Source organism: Rhinolophus hipposideros, assembly GCF_964194185.1.
Source record: "Rhinolophus hipposideros genome assembly, chromosome: 18".
NCBI lineage: Eukaryota > Metazoa > Chordata > Mammalia > Chiroptera > Rhinolophidae > Rhinolophus > Rhinolophus hipposideros.
The window spans coordinates 42,203,713-42,224,445 of NC_138064.1; the positions used below are offsets into that span (position 1 = coordinate 42,203,713).

The 20,733-nt window shown below is 34.8% G+C and overlaps 1 protein-coding gene across 5 annotated transcripts in view; it reads left to right on the forward strand.

Moving 5' to 3' along the window:
- Positions 1-20,733, forward strand: part of CACNA2D1 (calcium voltage-gated channel auxiliary subunit alpha2delta 1) — a 469,014-nt gene that overhangs the window by 348,827 nt on the left and 99,454 nt on the right. For all 5 annotated transcript variants that reach the window (XM_081079528.1, XM_081079529.1, XM_081079531.1 and 2 more), the window contains exons 8-10: positions 6,382-6,451; positions 8,625-8,675; positions 11,744-11,843. In XM_081079528.1, the coding sequence (XP_080935654.1) occupies positions 6,382-6,451; positions 8,625-8,675; positions 11,744-11,843 (221 nt within the window). The remainder of the gene's footprint in view (positions 1-6,381; positions 6,452-8,624; positions 8,676-11,743; positions 11,844-20,733) is intronic.

The following is a 20,733-nucleotide window of genomic DNA, read 5'->3' on the forward strand; positions in this document are numbered from 1 at the left end:
CTATGTAACATATATCTGAAATTATTTACCAGTGAATCATTCTCATCTTTTATTTCATAGAACTTGCTGTGTTGCGTCTTATTTCTGAGCTACAGATAATAACTGCATATTAGCCATCTAAATGGTTAAGTCTTTGTGTACTGTTTACTTTATTGATATTCCACTTAACCACACATCTTGTCCTTGTTATCTGCTACTCCTGCTGACAGACAAATAACCCTTTACGTTTACTGCAGATATATTATGTGGATTATCTAGCATCTGCAGAATTAGCAGCAAATCACTTTGTAATAAGTTATTTTATTATAATCACTACGGTGATTTATTCTGGCCAGAATATTGTGTATCTGCATTTCTGCCATTTGTTTATCTATAAAGTAAAAAAGCATTCTGGACATATTGTAGTTGAGATATCAAAGGTACTCTCAAGCCAATACAATGATATCATCTGAACATTGTGTCTCACTGTTCAGAAACAAAATGAAAATTCAAATATCATTTGATTAATTAAGCAAGTCTGACCTGCAAGGAGGGAAGAACAAGGCAAAACTGCTGTTTCTGAAGTAACTGAGACATCCTAAGAATTCTAATTCCAGTAAGATCATTTTGCGCCTGAGGAGCCCACAAGAGGATGAGACAGAAAAATAAAAAATAAAAAATAAAAATAACACACACACACACACACATTAAAATACATTGCAGAAAGAATCTAAGAAATTTTTTACAAAGTGATCTGGAGCACAACTTAGATGGTCGCTTCTCTAGTAAAATTATCCAATCTGACATCGTTCTCTTACTGACATCTGGCTCCCTTACTCTGGCATTCAGATCATGCAAGGACTCTACCCCAACTTACGCCTCCACTTTTATCTTTTACTACACAGTTCAATCTTCACACTGTACATCTATATCCCCCGCCCCTTTATTTGTTTAATTCTCATTTCATTTTATTTTCTACAATGTTCCTTTTCTTTTCATATCTTATATGCTTTGTTCCAAGATCCCCATCTCTGGTCATACGATTCCTATCCATCAACCAAAATAGAATACGTGCACCACTTTCAACATGAAGGCTTTCACAAAAGCGGTCTTTCTTTATCCTCTCAGAGAAGTTTGTTTTTAATTTATAACAATGGCTATCAAATCGTATATTCTTTCAGAATGTATGTTATATATTTTCCTCTTAAAAAACAATGCACTATGGCACCTGCAGGTGGAGATGGCTCTTGTATATATGTATGTTTCACATTATGTAATGCAGTGCCTTGCATGTAATGAATGATAGGTGTTTGTTAAATTAAGCTGGATAAAATAAGTAAAGATCCTAGGTACTGAGCTGACAACAAGTATCAGAGTAGAACTTCAGAGAACTCAGTTTCTGAATAAAATGAAACAAGGCAGGGGGATCAAATGGAAAGTGCCAGGAAACATAGTTATAACTATCTAGGTGTCCGGCTGTACATCTTTCCTATCCACCACCCCTTACCTATGCTGGTATTCTCCATGGGATTTCTGAAGTAACCATGTGAAGTCAGTTTTTAGATTCCCAGGCGTTTTTATTGACTGTGTAACACCTGCCTACATTATGGGGATGGACTAAGATGGGGAAATGGTATGATGTCCTCAGCACTAGTCATAGGAATATGCTTTTAAATGATTAAAATTTAAGCATATTGTATAATAATCTATTATTTTATAAAATTTGTAATCTATAATAAATAGTTTTAATGACTCAGTGATGCTGTTTTAAAATATCCACATATGGAATGATTATTATGTGCCAACTCTAGTTTGAAGTATGTGCATTAATAATTTAATCTTACTGTGTTTCCCCGAAAATAAAACCGGGTCTTATACCATATTTCCCTGAAAATAAGACCAGGTCTTATATTAATTTTTGCTCCAAAAGACACAGTAGAGCTGATTGTCTGGCTAGGTCTTATTTTCGGGGAAATACGGTATATAAATATTATATAGCCATAAGTAGTTTCCCTTGGCCAAAATAATATTCTAAGAAGATATAGGGATGCAGGGAAAGATAGTGAAACAGATTTCAAACACTCTGTGAAAAGTTTGCCTCCCATACATTCTCCAAGCTTTAAAATCTGACCCAGGTTTGTGTAACTGGGAAAAGTTCTGACCTAATATCAGGATATTGATTCAATGACTGAAACAATGATGGACATAACAGAGATTATATATTTATTTGGGGTAAGAGATAAATCAGTTGGTTAGGGAAACTCTGGCCGATGAGGTGTCCAGCGATTAGGTTCTATTTGCCATGTCTTAGGTTGTTGTTTTCATCTGTATGATCAAAACTGGATCAACAGTACCACATTCACAGCTAAGAACAAAAGGGAAAAAATTAGTAGACGGCAAACAGCATGGCCCAAAAGTTGTACATATATCACTTCTGCTCAAATGGCTAGAATTTCATCATATGACCTCACCATGACAAGAGAGACTGACAAGCATAGAGACTGACTGTCTCTATCAGGCAGTCAATTAGAACTTGAGGGGTACTAGTACTTGAAGGAAGCAGAAAACGTGTATTTGAAGCCGTATCAAACCTGCCACTGGCAGTACAGTTATCTCTGCACACACTTCTTCCTCTTTCTCATGAATGTGAATGTGAAAGAGAACACATTCACCTCTTTCTCATAGGTGATAACTCAAAGTCCCAATAAGTTAGTGCACCCAGCTCACATGCAATTGAGCACTGAGTCACATGCAATTCTGTGCATGTGGATATGACTTCTCCTAGTATAGCTTACAACACAGCCGACTATACTGGTTACTTTCTCTGTACTATTCCCAGTATTGCCCAAATAACTGCTATGCAAGGTGGTGTCTTCTGAATGATCCCAATGAAAACTACCAATTAATAAAGGAGACTGGGAATTACACAGCAATCGCTGGTCCGTGGTATTTATCACAATCCATCAGGCAAGAAATACAAAGACCTCGTCTTTGCATAAAGCACGTATCTTGGTTAGTCCATCTTACTGCTCTGGGTAGTGTTCTATGGTGGCACCTCTCTTGCCTATAACCCTTTCTGGCACATCTGGAGTGTGTACTTGGGCTAAATAGCTTTCATAATGTTCTGTGTTGGGTACAGATGTATGGCCCCAAAATGCTTTAGCGTTTCCAACAATTACAAGATTTCTGCAGACTAGGCCTGTTGTTTCTTTGATATTGAAAACATCATCAACCACTGTCGGCTTCTCAGTATTTTTCTCCAGTGTGTTTCTTGTGCAAACAATCCTAGTCCTGAGATTTAATCTAGAAATCATTCTTAAGTCCAATATTTTTATATTTTTACCAGGTTCTGAATTTAGCCCATTCTTCTCTCATTGTAAAGGTGGCTTACTTGAAGACACTGCTGGAAACAGAAAAATTGATGTTCCAAAGGCATGGACATGACTCATTTTCTAGTTGTTCATCTGTACCTGCAGCAGAGGCTGCTCATTGCCCACCAGAGTTCTGTCCTCCCAGCCCATTGTGAGGTTTTGCTTTTATGATGGCTGCCTAGCCGGGAACTTTCGCAGGCCTTCTTTGCATCTACATTGCACCAGTAGGGTATGAGTGAAAGTAATATGTGTCACTTCAAGCCTGCAATTATTATGACTGGGTGTGCCTTCTCCACGCTGCCTCCTGCCCTCTAGCCGCTGCATATTAGTGCCCTGGGTGACCTTAGAAACCAAGTGCTGAAAAAGGCAAAAGCCCCACCAGTTATAGGTCTCTGAATTCCTGCTTGGAACAGAACAAGAAGTAGAATTGTAACTCAGTAGATTCAGTCAAAGATAGACGCACAATACGGTTTTGATTGGGGAAACATTCTCATAAATGATTATTATCATCCTTAATGTTGGCATTCGGAAATGAGATGCCCACATTGTGGGCTGTCATTTTACTCCTTTCATCTCAAAATCTTATTGGAAAACAAAAGGAACATCTAAACTAAGCAACATTTCACTTTTTTCAGGGATTTTAGAAGCCCCAATTTCTTCTCAAAACATATAGTTTTCATTATGCATCATTATGAAACTGATCATTTCAGGGAATTCCAGTGTATGGTTATTTTCCTTTCTACTATTTGACCTTTCACAATTCTGAGCCTATATAAATAGTGTGCCATTTAAATGCCACCATGGGATGTTTACAATAAATTAATTAGTTATACCAAAAAAGAAACTACATTGTTTAATTTTATAATAATGTAAATATCTTAAGTACAATCAAGGGATATTTCCTAATAGTAGATATTTCAGAAGACTTCTAAGAGATTATTAATATTTTTAAAATATAAACTATTTAAGATTACAAATTAAATTAAAATTTAATGGTCTGGCTTAAACTGTAAATTATAACTCTTTTTTCAATCTTTAAAGAAAGATACAAATTTTATGTGGCATAGTAATACTTATCACAGTCAATTCCAGTTAGCAATTATAGTGCGAACAAAAATCCTAGATGAATTCGATCTGCCAGAAATTCAAACATCTAATTTAAATGTGACTTTCACATTCTCATTTTATTAAATAATTTATCAAATTCATTATCTGACCACTTTCAAATCATGGTAGCCACTAATGTATTGACTAATCTCACTTCTCTCATCTCACGCACACATTTGTATCAGTTTGAGTCCAATCAGGAGAGACAAAACACGATATTTTGAACATGGAAAACAGGAAGAGTTATTGAGCAAACCAACCAGAAACAGGAAGCAAAAACCCTTTTCTCAGTCAGTGCCTTTCTTTCATGATTTGTTGACAAAGCTTAAAATTGTGCTTGTTGGTTAAAGAAACATTGTTAAAGGGCCCAGATCAATTTTCATTTCACAGCAAGATAAAAGGGTGGATTTGTTACTGAGTGTCAATAAATATATAACCAGCACAACATTGTACTGAGAGTAGGATATAATTTACTTAAAATTTTAGTTATTACTAAGACCCTAACTTGGGAAGTCAGATATTATTCAGTAAGTAGTTACAAGTCTCCTGCTATGTCAGCCAGCATGCTTGTTGCTTAATTCCAGTGCTAGCACAAAAAGAAAAAGAAAATATTTATTTCACTGGCTGCAAGTTTCTGCAAATGCAAATTCGAAGATTAAAGTAAATTTACCATTTTTGTTGCATTGACTGGTTGTTGCAACTGTCAGCAACTAGTTGTTGGGGGAGTGTTATAGTTAAATTTAACTGTTTCACGTAAACACAATTAGCCATTTAAAATGAATAAATCATTTTGTAATATAGTCACTAACAAGAAAGAAATTTTACAGTCAAGAAGAGCCTCAGTAGTACATAATTTTTGACATGTTCTAATTGGCCAAATTATCTTAGTTGGTTAATAAACCTGATTCTCAGTGAAGTTCTCCATAATTTCCATAGTTTCTCAATAAAGAAAAGGGTGAAATAGATTGGAGAGTACAAGTCATATTAATTATTATTAGGGATTTTCCCAAGAGTCATATGTCTAAACATGTTCAAGAAGAGGACTTGTTTGGATTAAAATTATCATCCAATTCATCAGCATTTATTGTTCTCCATTGAATCTAAGGTAGGTGTATGTGTGTGTGAAGCTTAGTAAAGTATTTTAATTAAAGTAAGTATAGATTCAATTAGAATAAGCATAAATTACTTGCATTTAATGATTAATGATTAATGATTAATGTCATTAGACAAAGACTATTTTTCTGATTGCTGAAAAATGGTGAAGGCTCTGAAACTAACAAAAGATTCTTGAATTACTTCAGATCATTCAAATATATTTAACAGAAACAGGTTTTTTTGTGTGTGTGGAGTTATTTTAATTATACTTTAACCTTTTAATTATCATTTCAAAAGGACTGGCCATTATCAAATATGTGACTAATAAGGTTAAAAAGTATGCTATATCTCCAAGAAAAACAACAACCTTTTTATTGACCAAAATAGTATTTCATTGAATGAAAATATATGAATTTAATAATTGAAAGCATAACTTCCATGAGTGGCAAATCCATTTTCTTTTAAGGTAATTTTTTTGTTGTTGTTAGTAAAGAAGAACGAAAATGTATAAGCTCTGGACACCTGGTAAAATATATAAGTCATACAAAATCCCTGTGTCTACAAGTTATTTCTGAAATAACATAAAAAAAGGAAATTGACTTACGTTGACTTTCTTTTGTACTACTATATTGTCTTCCATTTACAAAAAGAAAAGGGTTAGGGCATGAAAATAGTAACTCTCATTTTAACATTGTTGTGGGTAAGTGGAATGTGTCAAGTGGAATGTGTTTTTGATTTGTTTTAAATATTTTTATAGATTATATATAATATTTTGATGTAATTTCTCTAATTTTTTTATTTAATTTCTCTCTCTGTCTTTTTTCTAAAGCTTCTCCATGGGTTGATAACAGCAGAACTCCAAACAAGATTGACCTTTATGATGTACGCAGAAGACCATGGTAAGAATTTTAGGTAGTCATGGAAAGATGAAAGAGATGAAAGGTTACGTTTTGTTAAAAAGCTGGAGGGAATCGTTCCATTATTAGGATGAATTTTTCTAACTATTTAAAGAGCTCCGGTATTTTAAAAACATTTTAATAAATATATACAGTTAAAGGTCAATGAAGATGATGAGTTCAAGTGGGAACAATAATATTGTTGAAATTATTTAGCAAATTCATTTCAAATGGACTGCTTTAAGTTTTATATTCGATTTCATCTCCAAAACATTTTTATCTGGTGGGGATTTCTATTGAAAGACACCTCCCATCACCCCCCTCCCTTCCCCCAGTTTGCTTTGACTAGAGCTCTAATACAACTTCTAGTCAGAATAGGGGGTAGTTTGCCTCTGGCACTGAACTAATGAGAATTGGCTCCAAGGTGTAAGCTGGCCCTAGTTATAGTCATATAGCTTAGGTTTATTTTTCCTAAAAGAAGTATTGTTTGTTCCTCACTTCTAAAGCAACTCAATTTCATAACATAAACTCAAAAAAAATACCAATAACTCATAATTTCACTGTTAATCTCATGTATTTTATTTGAGTTTTTAAAAAGTAGTTTCAATATATAAATATCTTTTTTTGAGTTCACATTATGAGTTCACATTATGTGCAGTATATTGCTTTGTAACCTACTTTTTTCATCTCAGTACCTTCGAATACCTATTCATAAGAGACACACTTAACATCATGTTAAAAGAATGACTATGTAGTAACTATTATTGTACATTTAGATTATTTCTAACGTTTTGCTAGAGTTCAGACAAGTTCTAAGACGCATAATAGTTTGTTCAAATAAATGTATTTAAGGATTTTAAAATACCCAGTTAAATGTCCCAGTAGCCATTTACATGAACACCAACCATGTATAATAATGCAAGGTACTATTAATCCATGTATTATTCTTGTTAATATTTCTCTAAGTGAGGTAGCTGTGAAGGAAAGATATGGCATCATATGGTTTGGGTTCAGGGACCCGTTGTTTTGGGATGAACTTAGAAGCGAGGTGCCAAACAGAAGAGACAGGCCATACCCTGTCCTCCCATCTTCCCTGTGAGAAGCATGCCAGGATCATTTCTTAAGGTGCTAGACATAAAAACTAGATTTACCTTCCATTGGAATATTCCATCAACCCTTCCCCTTTACTACAGAGAAACAAAGTTGGGTGCAAGTTATAGACTGTGTCATGAAAACATAGTCCTGAGTAGATAGGTATTAACTGTGCTGGATGTTGTCTGAAAACTAATGGACAAGTTATCTGACAGGCTTCTGAAATTTAGATTTAGAATCACGGGCAAAGAGACCTCAGAAATAAGTAGAAATTTGAGTTCAGGGACAGTCCTTCCTGTTGGATGAGTAGGCCCTGTACCTCATTACTCTGTGTTCAGACAACATGAGCTTTGATATCATTCACCTCCAATTAAGTTTTCTCTCTACAGTTCCTGAATTATATGAATAAAACTCTCCTAGAGTCTCTTTAAAATGCAAAGATGCTAAATCTGTAGGGCTGGGTTGAATTTGGGAATCAGCATTTAAACTGACTCTCCAGCGGATTCTTGGAAATTATAATGTTTGAAAAGAACCACTTAAAACTCTTGGTAATAATATCATATATTGTTTTTTAAAATTATTTTATTGTCTCTTTATATTTATCTTTTATTGATGTTGCTTTTTCATGTTCCTAGACCAATTACATGTTTTTGTGTTTGTTTTTTGCATTCAGACATATGACGTAATTTCATTATTATTTGTTATTACTATTCCTTAGAATGAGTTTTAAAACCTGTGGTCAACAAATTGAAGTTTAGGATATTTTTCTTTCTTTCAGGAAAATGTCCTTCCAGAAGTTAATTTCTTTTGCTCTTAGTATTAAAGCACATCTCTTTATCGTTTGTTATAAACAGCTGAAAAACATAATTTAAATATTATGCCTCTGACACTTGACCATTGTCTTAAATACAGCTTTTTACCATTGATATCGCATAATATGAATGAAAGCATTGTTGACTGAGATAGAATGAAAGTAAGTTTGCTTGGAAAACACCTTCTCTCAGAGATCAGTAACTATCAGGTTAAGAAATTTCAATGTTTGATATTTATAAAGAGGAATATATTTATTTGGTATTTGTTTCAGGTACATCCAAGGAGCTGCATCTCCTAAAGACATGCTTATTCTGGTTGATGTGTGAGTAGTTAAATATTATGTATTTATTTATATATGAAAAATACAGGGTGGATTCATAGATAACAGTAATGTATGGGGACTGAGAAATGATTGATAGGTTGGGAAAAAAAATGAAGAATAATTATGATAACTTCTGTATGTAAAGAGGCCATATTAAAACAGTAACAAAACAAACAAAAAGTATCTTAGTGAAATGAGCAGAATCTGTATTGGAATTAAAAATTATGGCATGGTTCTAAAGTCTGAATTTTTTGAAAAATTATTTATTTCCTTTAATTTTTGTCTCTATATTTAAAACAGTATTAAAGTACATGGTTGCTAAAACTAAGCAGTTCCTGCAACAAAAAAAAGAAAGAAAGAAAGAAAGAAAGAAAGAAAGAAAGAAAGGAGGGAGGGAGGGAGGGAGGGAGGGAGGGAGGGAGGGAGGGAGGGAGGGAGGGAGGGAGAGAGAGAGAGAGAGAGAGAGAGAGAGAGAGAGAGAGAGAAAATTGAATCATTTATTTAGCACTTAGTCATTCATGATTGAAATAACATTTAAGAGTTTGACCACAAAGTAGATAAATATTAAGTGTCTTAAATGTCAATACTGGGACTTTTACAAGAAAGAATTCCAGTTTTTATATTAGTCATTTTATGCTTTACATTGCTTCATATTAACAGGTGTGTATGTGTGTGTGATCTTTTAATAAAGTAGAAGATGTAATTGTAGAGCATAGAGCATTTAGTTTTTAAGAGTAATACCAAGGAATTAAAAACATCAAGTATAAAATGCTTAGATTAGTTTTCCTGAGAGAAAAAAAGTATATCATATATTCTATGCCACACTCAAAGAAATAGAATCCAATGTTTCGTAGACAATTAAATCCATATCACAGGTTAATATCAACATTTGAACATTTTCTCATTTTGACCTGAAGTAAACAAGTTCAAAACCTTATAACATAGCCTGAGAAAGGGAGGATAAATGAATTTGACCAATATAACTTAAACGTTAATTCTCATTTTGTTTGTTAAAATGCACTAAGCTACGTCTGTTTTTAATTAAATTATTGTGGAGTTTATATCATACAGTAATCCTTGATATTCTTCTTAAGTGTAAATCTAAACAGTAATGTAATCCTATAGGATAATTTCCAGAAATCGTTTCTCATATTAAAATCTTTGGAACCTCACGTGCATATACCAAAATTGAAATTATATTTTATATAAAGTTAATGTTTTTAAAAATTATTTCAACATAAATGTGTTGAGGGTCTCATCATCACATATACAATGTAATGATATAGATTCAAAGATCATTAAGATGTGATTCCTGATCTCAGAGATAATTCAAATGTATCAGTGAAACTAAACCATATTCACAAATAACTAAAATAATTGTAAAGGGTGATAGACATAAGATATGACACAGCACATAGAAGAAAGCTAGCACTTTGATTTCAAGTGTCAGGAAAGACTTCATTAAGAAAATAAACTTAGAATTGAATTATTATAGCAAACATTTAACAGAGCAGGCCTGGGAGGAGAGAGAAAACAGAGTGGAATTTCTGGTGGAAGAATCGACAGAAGCAAAGTGGCATAGGCGAGAACATCTGGGGAAACAATATTGAGGAAGTGAAGGAAGGAAAGAGAGAAGAATCTGAAAACTTTTGAATGTAGGGCTCTTGAGATCATTGGCTATTTAGTAGGTAACTTCACTGCTAACGGTATTGGATCAAGGTATGTTTCCAGATTTTCACCTGTTTGCATGGGAAGAAGAGGTGACTAAGAGCAGGATGTGGTGGCTGTTACCATAGCTCTAGATCTTTAGGTAACAAAGACCTGAGCCGGAATGGAGAGAGGATGGAGAGGACGCCACCATCTTGGGAACGCTGTAAAGTAGAATGAATAGGGAGATTGTCTGAAGGGGTAGAAGGGTTAAGAGGGAGGAGGAAATTGGATGGCTGGGATCTAGCCTGGTTGCTACCAAGAACATAAATGGGAAATAAAAGATATGTTTGGAAGTAATTTGTCATTTTGGACACTGAGTTTGTAGTTTAACAAGCAGTGAAGTGTAAAACTGGGAAAAAGTCAGGAAGTATAGATATCGAGTTGTGTAGACATGAGCCCCACAAATCAATTAGGTCACTGAGGATCATAGAATATGTAGAGACAAAAAAAAAAAAGGAAGACTAAACCCCAGAGTCTACTTCAGGATACAAAATAAGGAATTTTGTTCATGAAACAATCTGTTTATTATCATAATTGTATGCTGCTTCATAATTACTGATTTGATCAAGTCAAACAATGGGTTTTTCTAAGGCAATGACTATCTGTTAACCTAAAGAGGTTATAAGCCCTCACTTATAACGTGGCTAACCAAGCTGGTATTCAGTATGTTTCGTGAATCAATGGACATGACATGAGTATCCATATTTTATTAAAATTGTCACTTGATGTGTCATTTTTATAATTATTGGTAGAAATATTCTGGTGCTGGTAGGAAAGAAAGACGAGATTTCTTTAATATATTGCAACTCAAAAATATGACTTTTTCCCGGGGCGGCCAGTTAGCTCAGTTGGTTAGAATGCAGTCCTCTTAACAACAAGGTTGCCGGTTCGATCCCCACATAGGCCACTGTGAGCTGTGCCGTCCACAACTAGATTAAAACAACTACTAGACTTGGAGTGGATGGGTCCTGGAAAAACACACTTAAATAAAAGTTTAAAATATATATATAGGGCCGGCCGGGTGGCGCAGGCGGTTAGAGCTCCGTGCTCCTAACTCCGAAGGCTGCCGGTTCGATTCCCACATGGGCCAGTGGGCTCTCAACCAAAAAAAAAAAAAAATATATATATATATATATATATATATATATATATATATATATATATATATACATACATATATGTATATATATATATATATATGACTTTTTCTAGTACTGATTTTTTTAAAGACAATAATTTGAACATTATATAAATGATCTAGAGCCAATGCATAAGTTGCCTTTCCATAGAGTGTCTGATTTTGATTAAATGTATGACCATTAATATGCATAGACACACCCCCCTTTTTTTTTAAATAGGAGTGGAAGTGTAAGTGGCTTGACACTGAAACTGATTCGAACTTCAGTCTCTGAAATGTTGGAAACCCTCTCAGATGACGATTTCGTGAATGTAGCTTCAGTAAGTACAAAAATGACTGCATTTTTGGTAAATTTAATCAGTAATTTCTATCTCCTTATGACTTTAAATACTCCATAGTGTTTTATCATAGATAGGCTGACATAGTTCTGATCTATTCAAGACTATTTCACCGAGCTCTTTCTATCTTTTTACTAATTCTCCTATATTTCCACGACAAGGTCTTCTTTGAATGCCTAAGGCTTTACCCATGAGTGAAGAGACTGAGGTAATAAATATGAAGGAAAAACATTACACATGTTCTCCTTCATTCAGAAAAGTTTAAACAGGTGTCATGAACCCCTATACTCGTTGATATCATTGTTACTCCCAATTAGTAGCGACTTGGCAGTGTGATTATATAGCAATTGTCTGTTCATTATAATGTTCATTTTCATACATGACACATATCCATAGTACATTATTTTTTTAAAATTGTTTTTATTTTTAATTAACAGGAGAACCAGTAGATATTCAAATGTGCTTCTTTTAAAGTTTTATTTCCTCAGAACCACCTTAGCCCTTCCTCCCAGTAGCTAGGAAACACTGAATTCTAAAACAAATAGGACAAAATGAATCTTGCCATGTCTGATTTTAATTCATAGAATTTAGGCAAAAATCTCATGGATCTTATTTCACATTTGCAGTGGATATGTTCATAGAGATGTTGGTGAGGGAAAAGGAATTTTTAGTGAAGTCATTTTGTATTGACCATGTGAGAATGCACCCATCTCTGAAACCACTTAGGAAGAAGAAATTAAAGCAGGTGGCCTGCCATCAATTTTCTCCCTTCACTAGGAGGGTACCCCCGGGGGGTGGGGGGGGGAAGTAGGCAGGGGAACCAGGCATAAGCCTTTGTCAACCAGACTTCCAGATAACTAGATTAATGATATTTACTAAGAAGAAGAGGATTTATTTCTAAAATGCTTTTAGTGAGATATCTCTGGCTAAATGTAACTATAACAAATAGAACCCAGGACTGATGAAGTAAGACTCCCTGAAAAATGTTTGTAGGTCATATAACTCCCTGGGTAATAAGCTGGAGATATTTCAGTATTTAAATACTTCCACTTTACAAGGAACTCTGCATACCTATTCTAGAGACCTCTTTCCATCTTGACTAGAGGGGTGTCTCTAACACAGTAAGGAAGGATTTGTTCTATTAGTTTTCTAGGGCTCCCATAACAGAACATCAAAGGCTGCTATAGAAATTAATTTTCTTACAGTTCTGGAGACTGGAAGGTCAAGATCAAGGTGCTGGCAGGGTCAGTTCCTCCTGAGGCTTCTTTCCTTGGCTTGCAGATGGCCTCCCTCTTGCTGCCTCTACCCATGGTCATCCCTCTGTGCATGTACCCCCCTGGTGACTCTTCCTTTTCTTATCAGGATACCAGTCTTACTGGATTATGTCCCTCACCTAACCACCTTAGTTTAACTTAATCACCTATTTGTAGACCTTACCTTCAAATACTGTTACATTCTCAGGTTCTGGGGTTGGGATTTCAATCTGTGAATTTCAGGGGGACACAATTCAGCCCATAACACCTGAGGAGCCGCCCTCCATGTCCAGATCTTTTTATGCTTCATCTGAACCTTTAGCGATCCTTAGCTTGTCCATATTCTTTGGTATTATTTTGTAAAACTTGACATACATAAGATCTCTGATTCATTCCAGTCTCATATGATCCTGTGTGTTATCTCACCACTTGTTCAGTAAAATGTAATGCTTTATCTCTCAAACAAAATGATCAGAAAAGACAATAATTTAGTTTCATTTGTACATAAACATATTGTTACAAAGGCTTTAGAATGGTTGCTAGCAAAATATGATTTTTGGCATAACAAAAGAGAAAATTGTGAAAAATATTATATTCCATACAGATTTGGCATATCTAATGGAATTTATATAAAACCAGCAGATATTAATATGGTTAATTTCTTAATCTGTCTTCCTCCTGATCCTTAGTCATGGATTCATGTGTAAGTAATTTATTTGGGACATGATCCCAGGAAACACTTTCAGTTAAAGGAGTGGGAAAGTGAGGCTGGGAAAGAAAGGAAGGACGCCAATTAAAGGATCTTGATTCAATTTAAAGGAACTTAATCCTACTGAAATCCTAGAAACTATATAGAATATAAACTTCAGAGCTATTTACAGGCCAAAGAAGCTGAGGTTTGAAGTACCAGCCGTCCCCACCTGTGAGCAAAACAGACTCTGCCCACAGAGGAAGAATGGAATCAAAATGTTGCAGGTGATAGTAGTTAGAAACCTGGCCAGCGTCCACTGTATCTTGTTACTGATCTTTAAAGATGGCAACTGGTTACAATTACAAAATAAACAAACAAAATAAAAACATAGTACATGAGGAATGTGAGATGCTAGAGTTAGAATCAAGTCCAAAATTTATATTCATCTTTTCTCTCACGCCCTTGCTCATTTTCCTACACCGTCAGCCAACTTTTGCTGATGGCTTGCTTCGTGAGATGACCCAAACTTTTATTCCAGAGTCCTATACATCCATGATTTCTATGTCCATTCAAATAGTGGTTCCTGCAGTTGTACATTCACAGTAATCATCAAGCATGGATGTGCTTGATTGAATGCCGTGAGTTCTATGCATAGTTCTCCCTTCCTACATTACATAGCAGCAACCTCATGATAATCCCCTTGTTATCTGGAACCCTGCCAGTAGATTTCTTTTTTTCCCTTTGCATATTGGTCTGCTGGCATGAAAAGCCCCAGATATCCAGATAGTAGTTATAAATTTAGGTTTAGTGAAATTCTTTCTGTGACCCTGGTAAGAGCACCACCTCACCCCACACCCACACATACGTTCTTGGAAAGCAGAACATTTATTTTGGCAAAGTAAAGTTGCAGGGACAGGAAATACACATTTCCCAGTGGATCACTTTGAGTTATGTTGAGAGTTATTCCTACTTGCTTCCCTTGGTTCCCACATTCATGCATTCTTCCTTTTTAGGGCAGAGCCAGTGTGGGGAGGGAAAACCTGATTTGTAACATTTAAGCATTTACTAATTTTCATAATATAAGTCCTCCTACCAAGGCCAATTTCAAGCTACCTATATGAGGTCAACTAACTTTAAAAATTCCTGTAAATGTGACAATTGTTTTTTTATGAGCAGACACAAGTTGGTACCAGCACATCAATGGACATAGTACAATGGTTCAAAGTGCATATTGCCTCTTGAAGCACAATATGCCAACTCAAAGACTGTAATTGCCAAGCTGGAACCTTAGTTGCACATACAAAAGATAGTCTTAATGATTTATCAGGCTGGCAATGTCTAGTGATGTAGTATGTGGTAGACCCAGTGAATCCTGTGATCATTTGTTCATTATTGGACCTCCTTTACCATAAAATATTTTGCATGGTTTGAGGGGATGTTATTCAGGATTCCATGAAGATACTCCATGAGGATAAATCAGGCACTATGATGAACTCAAAGGAATGAAGCACTGTGCACAGGAAAAGGGAACTCATAATTGGAATATGTATCGATAACAAGAAAAAGAAAATTTATCCAACTTCGCCTCCCGAGGGGTCAACTTGAATGTAATCTATTGGACATCAAGTTACTGGTTGCCTTTTTGAATGGTGATACTATATTGAAGAGTCAGCATTGGCCAGTTTCCAATGGGTTGGCCTTTCACATGGGCAGTGGCTCTATCACACTTGGTGAGAAATACCCTGTGCTTTTAGGTCCATATGGAAAGAGGTCCATAGGTCCTCTTTCTGTCTGCTACCAGGCTGCTAAATTATGATCCCATTTTGCTAGCATTGCAGTTGCCACATACAAAGGCCGAATGACCTCCACTGGACAAGTCATGTTAACCACCCAGTTGTTCAATTCCTCCTCTGTGATGAATGCGCTCTAGTGGTCACTGATGTGAGACAAAGAGAATTACACATTTTATTCCTGCTCTTCTGGGTCTGAACTCATGCTTCTTTTCCAGAACTGTTTGGGGAACGTCTTCCAATCTTGTTCCTTCAAAAGCATTGGTGAACCAAACAACCATTTGTCATTGTGCAATAGTCCATGTGTTTTCTTTTCTCAGGTTACTTATTCCTCTACACCAGGTTGATGACCAAGTATATTTTCCCTCAAGATCTTTCAACATCCGTCCCCCAGCATGTTCTCCCAGTATCTGCTGGTCCATATTAGGTAGATCTTGCATCTCTCTTGTTGAATATCCATTCTCTTTTTGTATTCTTGGAGCAGAGGTTACTTTTCCAGTTGGGTCATGTTGAGGCCTGAGCTATTTGTTGCTGACAGCCATGAGGCAAGATGGAATCATATCTTAAGGAGAGCAAGTGTCATTCTTTATGTGCTCTAGGAATGGAGACCCACTACCCTCTAAGAGGAAAAGGTTACCTCTGCCTATCCAGAGAGTACAGGGGAATCTGGAAGTTCAGTGTTCTCAGTCGCATCCACTAAGCTGTCTGCATTCTTCTCTTAGAACCCTATTCTTTGCCTATCAGTGCAGAAACTTGCCAAGGCTGTGAATGTAGCCTCCTTTATAATTATGAGTATGTGACTCTCGAAAGCAAATTCTGTGCCTATTTCTATAACAGACTGATTTTCTCACAACAGGAGATGAAAATCTCTTTACTAGCTGCCATAGAAGTCTTCTAGTTTTCACACTTTGCCCTCAGTTCATACTTTGTTAACCTTAGGATGTCATTTCCTTTAATGAATTCAACAACAACCAACCAAAGTCTAGCCCTTGTGATTACTATAGTCCTGAAATTCTCAGTGTCTCCTCTCCTGTCTATATTGTGTTCCGATCACCGTAGGTGGAAATCTTGACAATTGTGATGCTGCAGCCTCAGAACAGGTCTTTTTTGTTTGTTTGTTTTTGTTTTACTTCAGTTATTACTGACAAACAGCCAGATACCAGTGAAGTCTTTGTTACCACATGGCTGGTATATGATTTAATTCTAGAATCCCATACTGAGGTTCTGCTTCCTAAGACCCCTGTTAGTATCAATGTAGATTGAGTTTTTCCTGAAATAGTCCCTGAGTAAAGGATTCAAGTACAAATGGTTTATTTAGAAAGTACTTCTAGACTTAGAGATACATGAGAAGTAAAATGAAAAATGAGAAGACAACTAATAAATGATGGATTGTTAACCAAGTTACCACCCTGAGTGAGTGGAGCTTAATTCTCTGAGCAATTTTGAGAACAAGTGTAGATTACATGAATTAGAGTAATCCTTTCCAAGGAGAGAATGTGCTGGAGTATTTAAAGTTAATGATTGCTCCCAATGTTTACAGGATATCCCCTGATGTTTACAGGCTATCATCTGCACAGGCAGAGAGTTCCCAGAAATTCCATGCAGTTAAATTTGGGCTGGCATGCATGGAAATATGGATGGAGCACCAACAGTACCTGCCTCATTTAGAATCTGAACATTGCTATTAATAAATATGGTTTAAAATAATTTCTCATTAAGCAGTAGAAATGGCTTTGAATGAATTTTAGCCAGCAACTAATGATTTTATCTTAATTAAAATAAAGAATTTATGGGATTGACATTGGGATTCTTAATGACTGACAAGTTTTAAAGACCATTGTCTTTAAATGTGTATTTTTTAAAGGAAATTGTTAACTAACTTCTTAAGAAAAACGATTGCAGGATATTTCCTTGTGGTTTCTGGGAACCAGGTTAATACAAACTTTATTGGTACGTTGATATAGCTCTTTGTAAATATTTACTTGGGTGTCCTCACTTGGTGTAGCTTGAATATGTGAGCTAAAAGCAAATGGGCAAATAAAATATGTTGCCTGTAGAAAGAACTGGGAGTGCATCTCAAAACCTCAAGTTAAATGTATCTCAAAACCTCAAGTTAAAAATTATGAAAGTATCTCAGTTACATATTGAAAAGTAGAGAAGAAGAGTGATATTGAAAGATGCATAACTCATGTAAATTGTAAGACAAATATTTGAAAGACAAAGTCAGTGATTTCTTACTCTACTGGAGGAATTTATTGCTGGTCTCAGCTCCTAGTATATTGATTTCTTTAGGATAGTTACTTTCATTTACTTTAGCTTTTTGTTTGTTTGTTTTGTTTTGTTTTTTACATTTTTTATTTACTATAGGTGATAAATATTTTTGTCAACTATATTTGACATTTTTTATTAACTACATATTATTTAATTTTATTATTTCAGAATAATCATTAGTATATTTTCATGATTGAAAAGTCACTAAATTATTTTAAGTACTCATACTATTCCAGACAATAGGCTTTCCCTTCAGAAAATCAATGTGAATATGATCCAAAATAGATATGTGTTCATTGTTTACCTTATTTGTGTATTAATTTTTAATTTAATCACGTCATAGGGAATTATTAGAATTGTTTTTTTAAAAAAATTGCTCGTGTGACAGGAACTGTTCTATGTATTTTTTTATGGTAAGTCATCTAGTCTTCACAACAATCGTGTGAGACAGATCATTCCACTATACTTAATTTTACAGATAAAAAAATGAGAGACTTCTAGTAACTTCTCTAAGGGAGAAGACAGAATTTGAAACAGCCATCTTTGTTTCTGAGACTAGATTTAACCACAAAGTCCTGTGGCTAAAATCTGAATAAAAATATAAAATAAGTTTACTGACTTCATTGTGAAATCTGATACATTTAAATAAGATTTCAAAATATTAGAATTCTTAGAAACTCTGAGATAAAATATGATTAAGTTATAAAACCAAAGAGAAATGCTAAATGTATTATTAAAGAAGAAAGTTATTTATATTTGGGAGAAGACTTTTAGGAAATTTGCTGTATTTTTGCTTGAAAAAGCACATATGAATTGGATAACTCTTATAATTGCAAATAAACACTTTAACACTCTATCTGGATTATACATTTTGCTTAAGCAGTATGTTTTCTTTTTATATATTTACTGTCTTTATCACATATTTTGCTCTTTATCAAACTTCACATATACCTCTTTACACTTGCAATATACTTAATATCAACTACATTAGCTTTGTAATTTAAAAGGAATTCTTCAGTTTTATTAGCCACCATGCTTTATTTAGGAGTATAAAAGGTCTGAAATTGATACATTTAAAGAAGATTAATTCTTATGCAATATTTGGGTAAGAGAAGAGTAAAATTGTATTTTTATCTTTAACATACTTATTCTCATTAAATACAAACTTAAAAATATAATGATATTGGAATTGTAAGGAATTTCAAAATATATAAAGTCTTGGGGTGTGTGCACATGTGTATGTGTGTATGCACACTTGCGTGTATGTATTTTTTTTTGTATTTTCTCTCTTAAACTGAAAGTCTAGGAAAGAAACAACATAACTTTGAGCTTTTGTAACTTCAAGGAGGCATAGTAATAAGGCACTTAGGAAACCTGGTAGTGATTCTATAATTAAGTTTGACAGTAATTTTTCCACAAAGCCCCCATGCATTTCTCTTCATCCTCATACCTGATATCGTGTCAGTCATCCAATGAGTTATGACACAAATCTGTATGAACACCTTTCCAAAGTTGCCCAGAACCACCGGACAGAAAAATCAAGCATCCTCTCAAGTTTTAGATTTATAATTCTAAGTTTCTTTCTTTTGTTTAAAAAAACTCATTTTTACTCTTAAATCATATATAGGATGTCAGAATGAAAGCTGCATCATTTCTTAGTGTTTGTGTTATCTCTAGAGCTCATTTTCTGTTGCGGAAAGGAAGCCTGCTGTTAGGGAGAGCTTAAATGCAAGCATAATGGAGCTGTTTTCCCACTAATCCAGTTATATGCTTTGATGGGAGTAAGTAGTAGATAATAAGAGCAGCAATTCAATCACAGCATGTTCTGATTTACATACAGAATTTCAAATGTTGACACAATGAGTGTACTTTGTTTATGAAAGTGAGGAAGTTTGACGTTTTGGGGAGTAAAGTTGCAAATCAGTGGATGATGAAAGGAAAATGTGCTGATTATGGACAATATGTGAAAAGTTAATAACTGAGAAAAGGTAGTCATGTGTTTCAATAAAATCACTTATCTCCTTACTTAGGAAGTAGCTGCGTATGTTATGATTACATTAAGGATCTTTGAGTCAATTTTCTTTTGGAAAGCTTTTCTAATCCGTGGTCATTATAAAATGCTGTTATTGATTACTCATCAGATACAAATAATCAAAATATAATTTCTTATAATATCTTTGTTATTAGTTGTAAGAGAGAAGCTTTTTTCGTTTGTTTTTTGTTTTTCCCCAAGTAAGCTGTCCCCTTTGCCTTAGACTGCAGTCAGTAGACAATAGTTGTAGGAGTGATTGTCTCTAAATCCTAGTGCAAAATAAGGAACGAGGAACCATTGCCATGTAGGAGCCTGGGGAAGGGGTGATCATGATAGAATGGTGACAACAGTAGTAAGGCTCACCTCTGGTTAAGTGAGCTACTTCCCACCCTTAAGTAATCCTGCTTCCTAGATTTACTCCGAGAATTGCATAGGGATAGTGCACAAACTTTGAAACTCCTAGTTATATGACTTCTCACGAGTTAAGTAAGGTTTGTAAATCTGTTTCTTCCTCTTGGAAATGGACACAATCATATTTAACTTGTCAAAATGTTGAGCACTAAATGAAATTATACATGTAAAGTGTTTATATATTGCAATCATTATTAGGGTGATTGTTGTTGTTATTATTATTATTGTCTTCCAACACTTTTCTAAGTACTGTTGGGAGACAGTTCTTCATGAATCTGTCACATTTCTTCAGTCTAAACATTAACAGCCAATTTGCTCAGATTTATGTACATTCTAGGATAGGGAAGACGGAGATGTCTCCTTCCCCAGAAGAGATTTACATTGCAGAATAACTAAGATATGTCTCTCTCTGGTGGGGAGTACT